This window comes from Porites lutea, chromosome 4 (assembly GCF_958299795.1).
Source record: "Porites lutea chromosome 4, jaPorLute2.1, whole genome shotgun sequence".
Taxonomy (NCBI): Eukaryota; Metazoa; Cnidaria; class Anthozoa; order Scleractinia; family Poritidae; genus Porites; species Porites lutea.
Genome location: NC_133204.1, coordinates 3,361,436 through 3,378,251, shown reverse-complemented (window position 1 = coordinate 3,378,251; position 16,816 = coordinate 3,361,436). Strand labels below are relative to the sequence as shown.

The window sequence follows — 16,816 nt, the reverse complement described above, 5'->3', positions numbered from 1 at the left end:
ACAAAGCAACCTTTATTGAAATAGGTGTGTACAGCGGGCGAGCATAGCTGTAAACATCCTCCATGACATCATAAATAATGATCTGTCTTGTGACACTGTAAGACAAACAATCTGATTCATGTGCTGCTAAAATACAGAGACTTTGTTGTCTAATGGATAGATGGTTTTCACTATCATGCAGTAAAATATGCAAAACCATGCTATGAATGTAGAAACCCATCTGCCCCCTGGCATTTGCCAAAAACACCATTTGAATTAGCTTGCGAATACAGTAGTCTGCCACAAGGGATATTTCACAGGAGAGACATCTGCACCTCAACAACAAAAATTCCACACTGATGTAGCAAAGAGCAAGGAGAGGCGGTTGTATTCACAGGCTACAAATAATTTGAATCTAGTTGAGCCATTTTCTGTCAAGAGTCCCAAAGAGGTTTTTTGGGATCTGGATTTGCCTTATTTGAATGCCAGGATTCATGATTTAAAAGCAAAATGGGGTCCAGATTTGGAATTGACAGTATGCACATGATGAGGAAATATGCCAGAAAGAAACATCAGGATTACAGGTTTGAGTGCAAATTTGGGTGCGAGAATAGGATTTTATCCCGGACAAAAAGTGGGAAGAGTCTTTTATGAAGACCCTGAGGATTGTGAATTTTTTTTGAAGCAACGTTTTTTGGAAGATTTTCATGAGAATTTCCTGGCCAAATTACTGTACGCTGTACTTGATTTTGGCTCTTTTCTCTGGCTTATTTGAATAATCACAAAGTTGTTTCTGACCATGAAAGAGGTCATTAATGACATTACTAGTGGCGAGGGGGAGGGGACGTGATTCTCTTCAGGTCATTGGGGTATGCTGGAGTGTCTCTGTTACAGGTCAAAATTATATTTAGGTTAAAAATTTTTTAACCTAGGTTGATTCTCAATTTCCTTTGTCTCCTGTCCCTTATTTATAAATAATCAGGGCTAGGAGACAAAGGAAATAGAGGATCAAACTGAGTTAAAACATTCTAACCTGAATATAATTGTGACCTGTAACATCTTCTCCGAGTCCTGTCTCTAAGTCTACCTGGCTGAAAAGTAGTCAGCACATCTGGAATTTACCTTACTTTTCAAAATAACTCAGTATCTCTAGTGAACTTATAAGCATTTACTTTAAGCACTTCTCCTGATGCTTTTTCTGCTAAGATGGCAAAGAAACCCACAAGAGAAAGTTTTTTTTTAATGACAAACAGGCTTTTTCCTTTAAATGTACTGTTTGAAGAATATACTGCCTTATAAGAAGGTAAAAATCTAGGACCTTTTATAGTGGATAAGGAAAAAAATGTGATGGCTTTTATGTGTTTTGTTTCAAAATCCAATAATCCACAGTGCAAATGATCTATTAGGTGTTCTAGGGCAAGCTCTTAAAGAATGATGTCTAAATTTGCTGTGCAGTCAATTGTTGTAGTGATATTTATTAATGCAGCAAGACTTCTATAGGAAAAATTGTTCTTAGTCTTGTAGGTGCTGTTAATTAAACTGGTGATTTCTGGAACCCAGCCAAGGAGCATTAAGTTACATTATTATGCCCTGGTTGAGGAATCAACAATGTTGTAATGTTGCCTCTCCCATGAATAGTCAAGAAAATAGAAACATTGGCTTAACATTTTTGTCAAATCATTTAGTTGATGGCTTAGACTAACCTAAAGCCAACCTTACATGTAAAAAGATCTTCTTGTCATTCTTTATGGTGCTGGTTTATTCTGGCATCAAAAAACATGACTTGAACATAACATGGCGGTGGGCTCATTAGGAGAAGAAAAATTGGCAAAAATTACTAATATATTGGAGTTAAATGGTTTGAGCATAGCTGAACTGAAGAACATCATGGAAAACCGGAAGGAATGGATGAAGCTAGTTAATGGAGTTCGAGTTCGCTCGAAATAAGCAAGCAAATGCCAAGTTAATTGAAAGATAGTTTCTCTTTGACTCAAGTTTCATTTACCAACTGATATTATTTTCCTTTGTGATCCCATTTTCTGGGTTGATCATTATGCTATTGTTGCGTTTGTGCATCATGAGATAAATGAATTATTCAAAGTGAAAAAAAAGATGGCAAATGCAAATTATAATCTTAATATAATGTGTATGTGCATGTGCATAGTATACATGGGAGGCATCAACAAAAATTGGGAGAGATTTTGTATACCTGTTAAATGGTATACGAAATGTCTTCTAGGGAAATACTTCGATGTGTATAAACAGCTTTTAACAATTGCATAAATGTAGAAAAAACTCTTCCTAATTTTTCTTTCATGAATGTTAATTTTTGTTAGGTTGAACAGCTGAGGAGAGCAAATAAAATTTGGACAAATGACAACATACATCTCTTAAAAATCCTGAAGGTTCCAGTGAGGAAAAATTCCCCACACTATGTAGATGAACTAGAAGTTTCGGATGATGAATCCAGCCCAGATAACAGCAGCACAAATGAAAACAAAATCACAAATAACTCTAATTTAGTTAAAGGAGGGCAGCCTGGTGTGTTGCTCAATGGCTTTGGAGAAAAATCCAAAGATTTGGAAGGCAGCTCAGAAGAGATACAGCAGACAAAAGAGACCCCTCTTAGTTTTCTCCAACAGCTTGATGCACGAATAAAAAGCTCCAAAAAAGAATCTGAAAAACTAAGGTGAGTTCTGTGTGGCAAATTTCAAGCTGGTTTTTACTTTCAACCTTTTAAATTTTTATTTGAAACCATTCAATAGATGAAGTCAAGAATCTGAAAGATAGTAGAAGCAAGGCAACATTGATTGGCTGGGGGTGGGGGGGTACAGTCGAACCTGTATTAAGCAGCACCATATTAAGCGGTCAACCTCTATTAAGCGGTCAGTTTTCAAAGTCCTGAAAAATACTTTGGTTGATGTAATGTAATTTTGACCTCTATTAAGCACTCACCTCTATTAAGCGGTCACATTCACCATTTGCAAAGTCCCAGTGGGCCTTTTTCTATTGTCTTGACCTATATTAAACGGTCGCATGACGTCAGTTACTTGTTCATACTGTTTCAATTCCTTGTTTATTTTTGCAAAGTATTAAAATGTTGGAAATGAATGTTTCTTTTTGAGGTCATATGTCTGATCTGATCAGCACTGGAGATCAAATTCTTTAAACTGTATTTCTTGCAACCTGTATTAGGCAGTCACCCTGTATTAAGCAGTCAATTAGCCATTCCCTGAGGGTGACCACTTAATACAGGTTCGACTGTAGTTTTTTTATGGTACCCTAAATGTAGAAACAGACTCTTGCATTAGCTCAACTAATTGGAGTTATTAAAGACATTGTGAAAGCAAAAATTCCAATTTTTTTTTTCATTTAAAAAAACGTTTCTGATGAAAGTTTCCCAAGGTGGTCTGTCCTGAAAAGCTATTAGCTATTAAATGCATAGTTAGTATAACAGACTATCAGGTTAATGTTACTGTACAAGTAAGTAAGCTTTTGGCTGATCTGGTGGTTGGAAAATGCAGTACAACTCAACTCATGGCTTTGATTTCAGAGAAGGAATTTCATCTACATCCTGACCTTTCTATTTCAAGGTGTTACTGTCTTATAAACTTACAGCATAGTTGGTCGAGGAGACTGGTTAATGAAAGCCAGTAAACATCAAAGTTGAAAACAATGGTGTTGTAGGTTATATTGGAAGCTCCCTGACCATGCGCAATCCTTTGTTTTTTGTTCACAAATTGTGACGGAATAAATTAATGCGATGTTTCTGTTGGTCAGTAAGTTCAAAATGATAGGAATGCTATTGAACATTGAGCACGCGTTATCAAAAACAGGATCAATTTAGGTTTCAGGGAAACTGCCCACCTACCCCTCCTCTGAGCCAACATTATCACTTACTTCTCACTTAGGGCAAAATGTTGGCTCAGGGGAGGGGTAGGTGGGTAGTTTCCCAGAAATCTAAAGTGATCTTAAAAACATATAACAAAGAAGTGTGTCGGGCTTTATAACCATCCCACTTTATTATCTATGCGTACAGTACGAAACCAGTTAGAACTCTTTATTCCCCAGTTTGAAGTTTTTGCTGTTCTTGCAGAACTGTCTCTGGTCCTAAAGTCATAGCAGAAGTGGAAAAGTTAAATGAGAGCCATGTCACAGATGATGATTTGTTCCGACCACTTGAAAGTATATCATCACGCAAACACAGAGGAAAGATACTTGCATCAAAGAGACATTTTAAAACGGATAGAACTTCTCTTCAGGAATCTGATGAACAGTTCTTTGAGCTCTGATTCAGTTTAAAACATTTTTAGCAATCAGATTCTGCGGTTATTCTTGTGGAAGTCCTTTTACTGCAGTGACAGAGATGACAATACATGCATAATATAATTCATTATTATTATATAAACACCAATAAAATACCAGGTGAGCTTTCACGTGAAAACTTGGTATCTTCACATGTGAAAATATCATCATTGCTGTAGCTACATAATAAATCCCCCCTTTCACACCAAAAAACTATTAAAGTGAATTGGTTTGGTAGTTCATTGGTGTTTATATAATAAATAGAATATTACATGGCCTCTTGGAGATACGAAATATCTCTTCGAGTGTTGAAAAGATATTTTACTCGTTCACGGCGCTCACTCGTGAAATATTTTTCAACACTCAAAGAGAAATTTCGTATCTCCACGCGGCCATGTAATATCCTCTATTTATCTCATGATTTGGAAGGAATCATTTGAGTTACCAATAGCCCTGAATGAACACCTGCTAAAATGTCAGGAGTGAATTTGATGTCTATACATTGAAGAATTGAGTGTTCTTTGGGTTGACAGAAGTGACGTGTAAATGCAAGTTTTAGATTAATTTTTAGAAAACATGAATTATTGAATGTCCCCAATCAGAGTTCCTTTTTCCCAGGACTGAGTGGGACTCAGAATATTTTTTATATGGCCAAAAAATGAAATCCAAACTTTTGACAGTGACCACTAAGCAGGGGCAGATTCAGGAATTTTGGGATTGTTAGTGGAAGCCCACTTGTTTGTACTCTTCATAATTTTCATCCTTTCTTGCAGCTAAGTGCTTCCCATTATTCTGTACCAGACAACTTCAATTATCTAGACCCTTATAATTGTGATACTTGTAGTAATGTTGAAATTCTATCCGTAAATGAATGCAGCTTTGAAACATTCTTTCTTTGTAATTATTGATGACTTTTTGCACGTGTCATCAGCCGGAGCAAGCCTTTGGATCCTTGTAAAAAGGTATAACCAAAGCCTTAGGCCCTGTCCACAGTAATGCATTTTCGCTGTCATCGAAAACGCATCGATCGAATCGTGTCCACACTTCCGTTTTGATGCGTTTCGATTGTCCACACTAAAATGTTAGAAAACGATAGAATTGCACGTTGTGACGTAAGTTGAACTCTATGCGCATGCTCCAATTTTTCACACGCACCTGCGATATTTTCGGTCATCGTTTTTATTTTGATGCGTTTTCGACCGTCCACAATAATAGAATGTGTATGCGTTTTCGTTTTGATCCACCCTCAAGAGCGTTTTCAAATCGATGCGTTTTCGATGAAAACGCTGAGCGTATTGGTGTGAATGGAAGGCCTAAACGCATCGAAATGTGTGCGTTTTCAAACTTCAATTTGTGATTGAATGGGCAATTAGGTGAAAGATGAGACAATGAGTTAATCACTCCCTTCTCCTAGATCAGCTATACAACATAAAAACTGAGAACACACCCCTCTCTTGTTATGAACATTATGTAAAGTTCTGTAATATAATAGGATTATTGAAAATATTTTATTAAAGAATGACTAGTATATGCCAACCTGAGGTGGACAGTGACAAGTAGTAGTTATTTGCAAAGGAGCCAAAAGCAAGGCTGAAAGAAGCTGAAAGTACCTTCCAGTTTTGGTCAGCGAATACAGTTGGCCGTCTGTCATCGCTACCCGCCGTCGGGATGTCCCGCACGCGAAATGTCGCAACCGTACGGGGAGCGTAGCCCAAGCCAGGCTCTCGGTCAGAGAAAGCGAGCGAAAAAAGCGAGTGAGGGAAAACAGCGGGAAGAGAAGGGGAGAACCTTCCCCAGCTTTCAAGCTTCAATTCACGCATCTTTTTCGATCCGTTGAGTTTGTCTCCACTACCTTGGAGAGCCTGAAACAGGCTAAGGGGAGCGACGAGATACAAGGGCTTAATTCCATGGTTCGTACAATCTTGAAAAGGTCTTGAATTTTACCTAGTCGTCTTGAAAAGTCCTTGGGTTTAGGTCCTTTAAAAGTACTTGATGTCTCGGGTCTTGAAAAGTCCTTGAAATTCACAACCTTGTCTACGACTGCCACCTTTTTCTGTAAAACTGAATTATTTTGCCAAGGGAAACTTGGCTCATCCTCGGTGCAAGAAGTAGAACCTGTAAAATTCACGGTTAACGTGAAAACAATTTTGTGCATGAACAATATTTTATTTCTGTTCCTTTATTACAAAATAATGCTATTTCTGTACCTCAGATACAATTGCAAGTGATACCAAGTCATTTTGCAAAGTCTTGTTGCGGAGAGTAATATAAAAAAATGTGATCAATATATATATAATGGACGAAGCCGTAAAAGTCGTAAATGACTCTACGACGTGTTTAAGCCACAATGGGGTGATCAAAACGGCGTAAAAGAATGCCGATTTATTAAATAAATCTTAGTCCTTGAAAACTGTAATTTGTCCTTAAAAAATCCTTGAAAAGTCCTTGAATTTGTTTGTCTGAAGTTCAGTACGAACCATGGAATTAACAGGCTACCCAGTCTTTGCAATGTTCCAAAGACTAGTACATATTTATGGACTGAATGCTGGAATATAACTGTTTCACTTACACACTATCATTTCCGATAATAGGCACATACGAGCTCATTTCACTGGACGAAAAAACGGATTTACTAATGTTTGCGAAAGGTGCAAATATGTGGTAAATTTGGAGCTCCAAATTTGCATTACATTTGCGCTGTCAGCTAAAGTGTGGGCAAATACATATACTTGCTAGATAGGTATTGATACGCAAAAGTCAAGTAAATGTAATGGTTTGATACAACTTTGATACATATTTGCAGCATGGGCAAATCTTCAACATTTCCACCAATTTACTCAAATTTACATCCTTTGCAAAAATGACAGTTTTCACTGTACTTCAAATGCAGGCAAAAATATTGTAAAACCGCTAATTTGCACTGGTGTTTGCTCTTGTTTTTCCAGGATACCAAAAGAACACTTTTGCATGTGGTTTACTCGTATTTGCCTTGAGAGCAAAAACAATAAATTTCTACACATTTGGCTGTATCATAAATTTGAACATTTGTATTATAATTATCCATATTTGCAGAGGGAGCAAATATAGTGAACTGCATAACATTTGCTGACAGTCAAAGGTGATGTGCATGTGACATTTCCTATATGTTTGATTCGTTTCGTGACTAAAGTAAATTTCCAATCTCAACTGTAATATTACATTGTTACAATAAAATTTTGTACACGCTGTGAGACTCTGCCCAGAGGTCCAACCCCCTACATGCATCTTTCCTGTTAACTGTTTTATATGCACTGTCATTTTAATATAAAGTAATCAGAAACCAGCTACTTTTTTTGACAATTTTACAGTCACAAATTTCTTCTGTTAGTCTTTTTACAGAACGAATCAAATTTGGTCCAAAATAAAAAGTTTTGTGGATTTCAAACTCAGGGTTGTGATTATTCACTTGTACACAATTTCCTCATGGTCATTTAACCAACAAACTTAATTCAAATTAAAACCAACAATTTAACTTTAACCGGTATTTATTGTAGTTTTGACTGCCCACCTAGAGATGACCGCATCTCGATGGTAGGCTTCCTAAAAATGACCACATTTTGAAAACCCAACAGCCAATACTACAACAAAATATGGTGAAACTGCTCACAATTTTATTTGAACATTAACTCAGCCAACAAATTTATGAAAGGCTAATTTTTCTTACTCTGTTGTTTGCAACCCTGAGTTTGGGTTTCACTGATTTTTTTGTTGATTTTGACTTTTACTGTTCATTAAGTGCTACCCATTCAATCCAAAAAAGTCATAACATTTTTGCTGGCTAAAATTCACCTGAATCCTGGTTATTTGATCTTGGGATACAAGGAGCGGGGTTGTGGCTTCCCAAAAAAATTCTGATGAAGAGAGGGTCTTCATATACAGGAGCTATCGGTCAAATCCCACCCGACAAAGCCTCCCCCCCCCCCCCTCCCCATAAAAAATGAACAGACCCCTATTGGGTTACAGGAGCTCTGAGTTGGCCTTGGATCATGAAAAGTTTAAAGCTATAAAGAAAAAACTAAGGCGGTGAAACAAATTAACATGCAGCATTTATCCTTCCAGGCTTGGTTGTTCAAAGCTGGGTTAAGATAACCCAAGGTTCATACGAAATATGAACTCAGATATGAAAGTTTCAAAAACAAATTGATTTGAATTCCTTTTGTCTACAATTTGGTGACTGGATACGTAAAAAAGAAAAGAACAAATTATCTGACAAAATGCTTTTGATTAAAAGGAAAAAAAAACGCGGGTTAAAATCTAACCCTGGGTCAGTGCTAATCGGTCTTTGGAACAACTGGGCCCCGGTCTTTTTTAGGGTCCAATAATTCTAAATCACATAACCACTTTGAAGTGAGTCAATGATACACAACCTGGGAATGTGTTGCATTCCTCTTCCGTCATTTGATAATAATAAAGCCTAGGGTCGTACAACGGGCAAGGATGTCCGAGTACTAAAACTAGAAATTCAAAATCATACAGTAACTGTTCTATACCGTACAGATCGAGGGCCCACACTACCTGCCCTTTATTATACAAGTAATACACTAAACAAATCTACTGGACAAAGGTCCAGTAGTCAGATCATTTACTCTATTTCTTGTACATCATACTAAAAAATCAAATTTGGTCCAAAATAAAAAGTTTTGTGGATTTCAAACTCAGGGTTGTGATTATTCACTTGTACACAATTTCCTCATGGTCATTTAACCAACAAACTTAATTCAAATTAAAACCAACAATTTAACTTTAACCGGTATTTGTTGTAGTTTTGACTGCCCACCTAGAGATGACCGCATCTCGATGGTAGGCTTCCTAAAAATGACCACATTTTGAAAACCCAACAGCCAATACTACAACAAAATATGGTGAAACTGCTCACAATTTTATTTGAACATTAACTCAGCCAACAAATTTATGAAAGGCTAATTTTTCTTACTCCGTTGTTTGCAACCCTGAGTTTGAGTTTCACTGATTGTAATGTTGATTTTGAATTTTACTGTTCATTAAGTACTACCCGTTCAATCCAAAAAAGTCATAACATTTTTGCTGACTAAAATTCACCTGAATCCTGGTTATTTGATCTTGGGATACAAGGAGCGGGGTTGTGGCTTCCCAAAAAAAATTCTGATGAAGAGAGGGTCTTCATATACAGGAGCTATCGGTCAAATCCCACCCGACAAAGCCTCCCCCCCTCCCCCATAAAAAATGAACAGACCACTATTGGGTTACAGGAGCTCTGAGTTGGCCTTGGATCATGAAAAGTTTAAAGCTATAAAGAAAAAACTAAGGCGGTGAAACAAATTAACATGCAGCATTTATCCTTCCAGGCTGGGTTGTTCAAAGCTGGGTTAAGATAACCCAAGGTTAGTACGAAATATAAATTCAGATATAAAAGTTTTAAAAACAAATTCATTTGAATAATTCCTTTTGCGTACAATTTGGTGATTTGATACTTAAAAAAGAAAAGAGAAAATTATCTGACAAAATGCTTTTGATTAAAAGAAAAAAGAAACGCGGGGTTAAAATCTAACCCTGGGTTAGTGCTAATCGGTCTTTGGAACAACTGGGCCCCGGTCTTTTTTTCGGTCCAATTCTAAATCACATAACCACTTCGAAGTGAGTCAATGGTACATAACCTGGGCATGTGTTGCATTCCTCTTCTGTCATTTGATAATAGATAAGCCTAGGTTCGCACAATGGGCAGGGATCTCCAATTACTAAAACTAAAAATTCAAAATGACACAGTAACTGTTGTATATAGTTACAGAGGGCCCAGTCACTACCTCCCCTTTACATAAAGTAAATACACCACAACAAATCTACTGGACAAAGGTCCAGTAGTCAGATCATTAATTTACTGTATTTTTTCTACATCATAATATTATTATTAAAAAGCTAACAATAACAAGGCCACCCACAGTACCTTAAATTTGGTCCAAAAAAAAAAGTTCTGTGCATTTCAAAGTCAGGGTTGAGATTATTCACTTGTACACAATTTCCTCATGGCCATTTATTCAAGAAACTTCACATCAAAACTGACAATTTTGTTCTTACCGCTATCTTGATGGTGAGCCTCCTAAAAATAACCACATTTTGAAAGCCCAACAGCCAATACTACAACAAATGGTGAAATTGCTTTGTATTTCATATATTTTGTGAATAGAAACTCAGCACAGACATGAACGAATAATTTCTTTGCTGCTCTTTACAACCCTGATTTTGAGTTCAATATGATTTGTCTTTTTAAACTGCTCAAACAGACTGGCGAGATTTATATCAGCCTTCACTCAACAACATTAACATGGTGCATTTCTTCACGTAAACCTAAACTTCTTAGACCAACGGGGTTTACACCTTCAATATTTTTATACCCTTTTCACTAAATGAGTCAAATTTTCATAGATTTATTTAGTATAGGAATTCACACAGTAAGATAACTTTTTGATTTTCCTTTTTAAATAGGAATACGATATTCTATAATTGCTTGACAGAAAAAAGGTTCCAGTAAAAAATTTGTTTTGAGCAGTGACAGAAGACATGAAACAGTAAATCTCAACTTTGGATCTGTCTGAAGGCATTTTCTTTGCCCTTCCACAAAATGACTTTCTACTTTCACTTTGCCACTAACTTTTGCCATGAATTATTAATGCAAAGTGAAAACATAATATCTGAGGCATATTTCTGAATCTATATGTCAGTGCTAGTGAGCAGTCATGGACTGCTGTTTTGAAAGGGCATCCGATAGCAAGATAGCCTTTCGCAAATCAGTGAGCATTGGGTGGTACATATTGTTTACCTCTGTAAGAATAATGTTGTCACTCTTTATATCTCTGTGGGGAAACCTCTACGAGTGCAAATGTTCTATAGCTTCACACAATTTCAGTACATTATGTTCCCTGCAGAACACTGTGAAAGGGACATGGATTTACTTAGCAGGGCACGGCACAAAGTGCAAGAAAAATAATATTGTAAAGATGCTAAAAATATAACACAAGGAAGTACACGTGAGGTTTCTTTTTTGTGACATTTACCCCAAACAGATGGGGTATTGATGGATGGGAGCATTCAGTATATAACCTTCACTTCTGTTATCTTGTGAAGAGGAAAAATGATTACTGTAAATAAATTGACACCCACTGGAATACCCCTGTAGCATTTCTTCATGCACAGACCACAAACAGCTTCCCCATGTTGAACCTGTATTTCATTGATCTCTTTATCTTTTGGAGAGTTCAGGTGATGCAACTCAATTTCAAGAACATTGGAAATACCTCCTGTACCACTCAAGGAAAAATCTGAAACAAATGTACAAAAAAAGTCACTAAACCCACTAAAAATAACTGGTAATTCTACCTTTATTGAAATATTGTGAAATTAAATGAATTGTGTTATTTGTGTTGCCATTATCTTTAAGGACATTATAAATACACATGTGGCACATTTTAGCATTTTTGACCTTTGGACTCAGCTTACATTGTACAGCTGTATCATCATAAATTATTATAAACAAAACAACCTTGTATATGAAAACATGACAAAACAAAACAGAAAAAAATGACAGTAACGCATATAAAATAAAGGCCCCACCCTACCCCTGTCAAAATCACTGGTACATGTACGGGTATTACGCTCAATATGTCAATATAGCGTCAGAGGAAGTATAAATTACTCAAGCAATTAATATTGAGCTACTTCTGCCAAATACCAATAAATTAGCATTTTAACATTGCATAACTACATATTTTGCTGACTTAACACCACTTAAATTTTTCAACAAGGCTTTTTTCAGCTGGATCACTATCATACGCACGCGACACGCGTGCACATTCATGTATGGATGCAAATGTAGTTTATTCCCGGTTATAACATAGATGTGGCAGTAGAAGCACGATATACAAAGCAAAATACATCGACTTTACCTTTTAAATTTCGAATATCCTTGAGAAAAAATCCACCAACATAGGCAATCTCTTCCTCCCGCCAAATCGTCAAAAGACCGCGCGCCCGATTTCCCAAGCACTTGCGCCTCAATGGTGCTGGTCAGCGACAGTCTGCATAAGCGTTCGAGAACGAGGCACAACAATTGAAATCCAAATTTCGTCGACCGTTACCACGTTCCATTGCCATCGATTTGCCATCAGCTTTTACTTCATACGTTTAACGCCATATTTATCAAGAGTTTTCGAATTTTCCTTCTCTGTGGGGTTGACTGTCGAGTATGGAGGAATCGGCCAGTCTTATTTGTTCGAATTTATCGCACGAATGTGTCCTCGAAGAACTTATAAAATAATCGCTCGACCTCGAGGGAACTGCATACTTAGAGACCGTTCGACGAAAAGGAAATTGTACTTATCCACCATGAAAGACATCTAGATAGCTCCCTCGGCGACGATCAAGTAGTAACGAGTGGATCCAAGAAAAGCAGCCGTTAGTACTTAGTACATAGATGCTGTTAGCAGACATTGTAAAACTAAGAAGAGGCAGGAGAAATGCAAGGACAAACAAATGCTGAGGGAGCAACTAATCGGGAGTAAAAGAAATGCTCAGTAAGTATAAGAAAGTTCATTGTTACTGTTAAGCCATTAATGATGCTATTTGAGAATACCTACATTTGCATTCCCAATATTCAGTAATCAACAAGGACTCACCCCTGGCCTACTCCTGAAACTTTATTTGTCCTGTTGTTTTAAAAAATACTGTAATCTTTTATTTGGTTGTTCTCTTCAGATAAATGGTCTTGGAAATTTAATAAGAATTGAAGCAAGTGTTAATTCCCCACTAAGGCCAAAAATAACCTTATCCTCTAGTGCCTACTTTCTCCAAAGGCTTTTCCAAAATTTAAAAGGGGAGTAAAGCCAGTGACTGCCATGGTGCTGAAAACATAGAGTAGCTAGAATTTAGATCATGGTACCCTGCTTTCACTGATTTTTTTTTTTTATGATCACCCCATGTAATAGCTTGAAATTCATCCGATAAGGGATTCTGGAATCCGGGAAATTTTTGCTTATGGAATCCAGAATTTGGGCAATTTTTGTTGTGGAATCCTAAATTCTGAGCTTTGAAACCTGAAATACAGGTCAAACAATTGGAATCCAGAAACCAAGTAATCCACTGAAAAAGGTTCCGGAATCCGCAGCGTGGAATCCAGAATCTAAAACTATCTTGGATTCCCTCATATGAGGCAATTATAGTATAATTAAACTTTTGTTCCCAAGATACACTGTAAGTGATGGCAATATTGCAGAAGAAGCAGGTCCATGAAGTTTTAAGTAATATGTCAACAATGTTGTTATGGTAGTGATGTAGTGGGACACTCACTATAAAATTAATACAATGATTTACCTGGAGTCAATTGTCTTGTTACAAAAGGGTTTCTCGCATTCATTTTTTCATTTTGTTTTTTGCTCAAAGAAGGTCTTAGTTTTAACAGGTACAGTGTAATCAGAATTATGATGACCGGCTGGGGTTAGATTTGAGACATGAAAGTTACGAGCCAGCAATTTGTTTAAACTAGTTAATTTTGATATCAGTTAACTCAGGAAATAAGTAAGTTTAGTCACCTACTGTGACTGCAGCCAGTAATAATACATGTAATATCTAATAGCAACCTTTATGCTATAAAAGGCTAGAATATTTAGACAGAAAAGGACAATAGTATTTTTCATGACAACCATCTACAGCTTTAGTTTCAATATTGATGGTCTCAATTATGTATAATTTCTGTTTGTTGCAGAAAAAGCTAAAGAGACAACCCTTTTCCAGTCAACCTCTATTTCGAAGAAGGATTGTTGTAAGTTCAAAGCTTGTATAAATGTGGAGTACATGTCTTCAGAGCAAGGCACTACAACCAAGGAGATGACAAATCCGAGAAAAGTGCTTTGCAGGAGGCCTCTAGCATGGAGGAGTCAACAACTTAGCTTGTAAAAACCTCTTTGCCTAGCTGAACAGTAAAGTAAAATTGAAACAGTCACATGTAATCCGGTCATTACTCAATGACAATAGAAAGGAGGAATGGCTTCTCCTCAGAGCAGGAGGCACCAGATAATGCTCCTGAATTTGCTTTGTGATAAGGAAATATAAGTTAATCCAATGCTCTTAAAAAAATTCCAGATTATTTATGACTGGTCATACTTACAGGTACATGTACATGTAGCTCTGCAAATACAGTAATCCTTTAATCACTCTCTGTTTATGACACTGTTTTTTAGAAAAAGATAAATCTGTGTAAACAGTACAAATCCTGATGGTGTTGATTTGTCCTGAGAATTCTGGTGGCAGGTAGATCAAATTGGTTGATGTGATAAATTTTTCATTAGAATCCTTTGGCTATTGTTTGCAAGTAATGTACCAGTCAGCAGGTTAAAAAGGCCAATTAATGTACAAATGTTTCTTTTAAATCTATTTGCTTATCTGCAGGCATTTGAGTTCTGCAGGCACCACTTCACAGTACATGTGTACCGATTACAGCAATTGCAACTGACCTGCTTGAACAAAAAACAACACAAATTTAGGCACATCCTGCTTTTTGTCATGATTTAGTATGGAATTTTGCAAAGGATTGCAACATGACTCAAGAAAAAGAGTATTGAGAGACAGCCGTGTAGTTATTTTGCAGGCTAGCCAGATCAACCTTTTGTACTACTTGTACGTGTATACTGAATTTAAAATAATTATTAGCTTCTTTCATTGGGACCAACTACAGTGACAATGGTAACGTTGACATGCTGTGGAATACTTACAGCTGGTCATTACTTTAATGACCCTCAATTTTCTTAGAACAGGGCAAGTACTAGAAGCTCCGGCTGGTACTTCCTCTAAGAGCATATCCAATACTATACAGGAACCATTAGCAACAAAAATGAAGTTAAAGAAGTCTGATCTGAATTTGAATAGCTACATGTACCTAAACTATTTCTTAGTTTGCTAAATGCTATAACCCAGTTGTTATACCAGCAAAAATGGGAAACTGGTAGCAAGAATTAGGCCTTTCATTCTCATAGAGCCTAAAGAAAAAAATGCCACCAGAATCAAATTTTGTTTAATCTGTAAATAGCAATTAATACAAAAATACTAATTATTTATTAAAATGGGTGTCTTGAGGGTTACATTGAGTTGGAACAGGATTTTGTCCTTAGATGCAAAAGTTTAAGTAAGAAATAGTCTTGTCATAAGTAAATATTGGTCCAAGCTAAGGGTAAAAGGATGTTTAACCTGTTTCTGAGTTGCAAAAACCTAAACAACTGAAATAGGTTTGAGGCAACTCTGAAACACCTACAGCTGTATGTAGAATATCTTACACATTTAGATGAAGAACAATTTCCTTATAATATTAATAGTTAGTAATGATGTGATAGAGTATAGAGTGGAGACAAGTAAACATCAACGAACTGTAAAATTGGGAATTAATATGAAGAGCTGTATGTACAGCTGTATACTGTAGTTTGTAAAGTCTGTTATAATGTGTAAGCTACTTTGGTTTATGGAATAAATCATTTGAACATTAATGGGAGATCACTGCTAGAATTTCTTTCAGTAACTTTAAAGTTTGAAGCTATAAACTTCAAGATTAATTATGGCCAAATGTTAGGAACCTGAAGTGAGCCATGTTATAATTAAAAATAATTTAAAAATTTTATCGCATTTGCTACAACCCAAGCAAACTCGTTTAAACCTTCGAAGTTGCATTTGCTACTTGAGAAAACATGCTCAATTTTATGGGTTTGATGACATTTGCCAACCAAATTAAAGTCAGAATTTGATTACATTTGCTACCTGAGCGAAAAATTGTACAATAGTAACAGTTTGATCAGATTTGCTGCTTAAGCAACTTTGTTCAAAACTTGACTTTTGACCACATTTGCCGCTACAAGCAAAATTCTGTGTTTGATCAAATTTGCACACCCTAGAAAATTTGTTCAAAGTTTAGGTTTGCTAACATTTGCTTCGTGAGCAAACATGTTTAATACAAAGAGTTTAGTTACATTTGCTATTCAAAGCAATCTGGTTTAATTATGAAAATTTGATCACCCAAGATAACCCAAGCAAACATTGTTCAAATTAGATACTTCGCTCACATTTGCAAAGCCGCGTAAAAGTTCTGAAAATAACAGGTTTACATGCTTTTACATCCAAAGCAAAAGCTGTGCAAAACAGCAGATTTGCGCTATCATTTGCGTAATGTGCAAATATAGTTCAAAGAAACATATTTGCCTACACATTTGAACCATCTGCAAATGACCCTCAAATCCATGGCCGCCCATTATCTTTGCACCAAGATGTAAATGTTGTGCAAATGTGGCATTTACCGTCATTGCTACGGATAGCAAATCTAGTGCAATATCAGTCTTTGCTCTTGCGCAAAATTGTGCAAATGTGGTATTTGCTACACATTTGCTGTAATTTGGCTACCCTAGTAAATCCATTTTTTCGTCCAGTGTTTGTATTCTTATCATCAGTAACATTTTTCAAGGCCCAACGCCAGCACCCCCTTTTCACA

The 16,816-nt window shown here is 36.5% G+C and overlaps 1 protein-coding gene and 1 long non-coding RNA gene across 2 annotated transcripts in view; both read left to right on the top strand.

Moving 5' to 3' along the window:
• LOC140934840 (lysM and putative peptidoglycan-binding domain-containing protein 2-like) overlaps positions 1 to 4,437 on the top strand; it is a 5,160-nt gene extending 723 nt beyond the window's left edge. The window contains exons 2-3 of the mRNA XM_073384397.1: positions 2,316 to 2,668; positions 4,076 to 4,437. Coding sequence (XP_073240498.1) covers positions 2,316 to 2,668; positions 4,076 to 4,271 — 549 coding nt within the window. The 3' untranslated portion in view covers positions 4,272 to 4,437. The remainder of the gene's footprint in view (positions 1 to 2,315; positions 2,669 to 4,075) is intronic.
• An 8,214-nt stretch (positions 4,438 to 12,651) lies between these two features.
• LOC140935286 (uncharacterized) lies at positions 12,652 to 14,525 on the top strand. Its single transcript, XR_012165188.1, has 2 exons — positions 12,652 to 12,866; positions 14,054 to 14,525. It is a non-coding gene; the product is annotated as an uncharacterized lncRNA (long non-coding RNA).
• Positions 14,526 to 16,816: the final 2,291 nt, after the last annotated feature.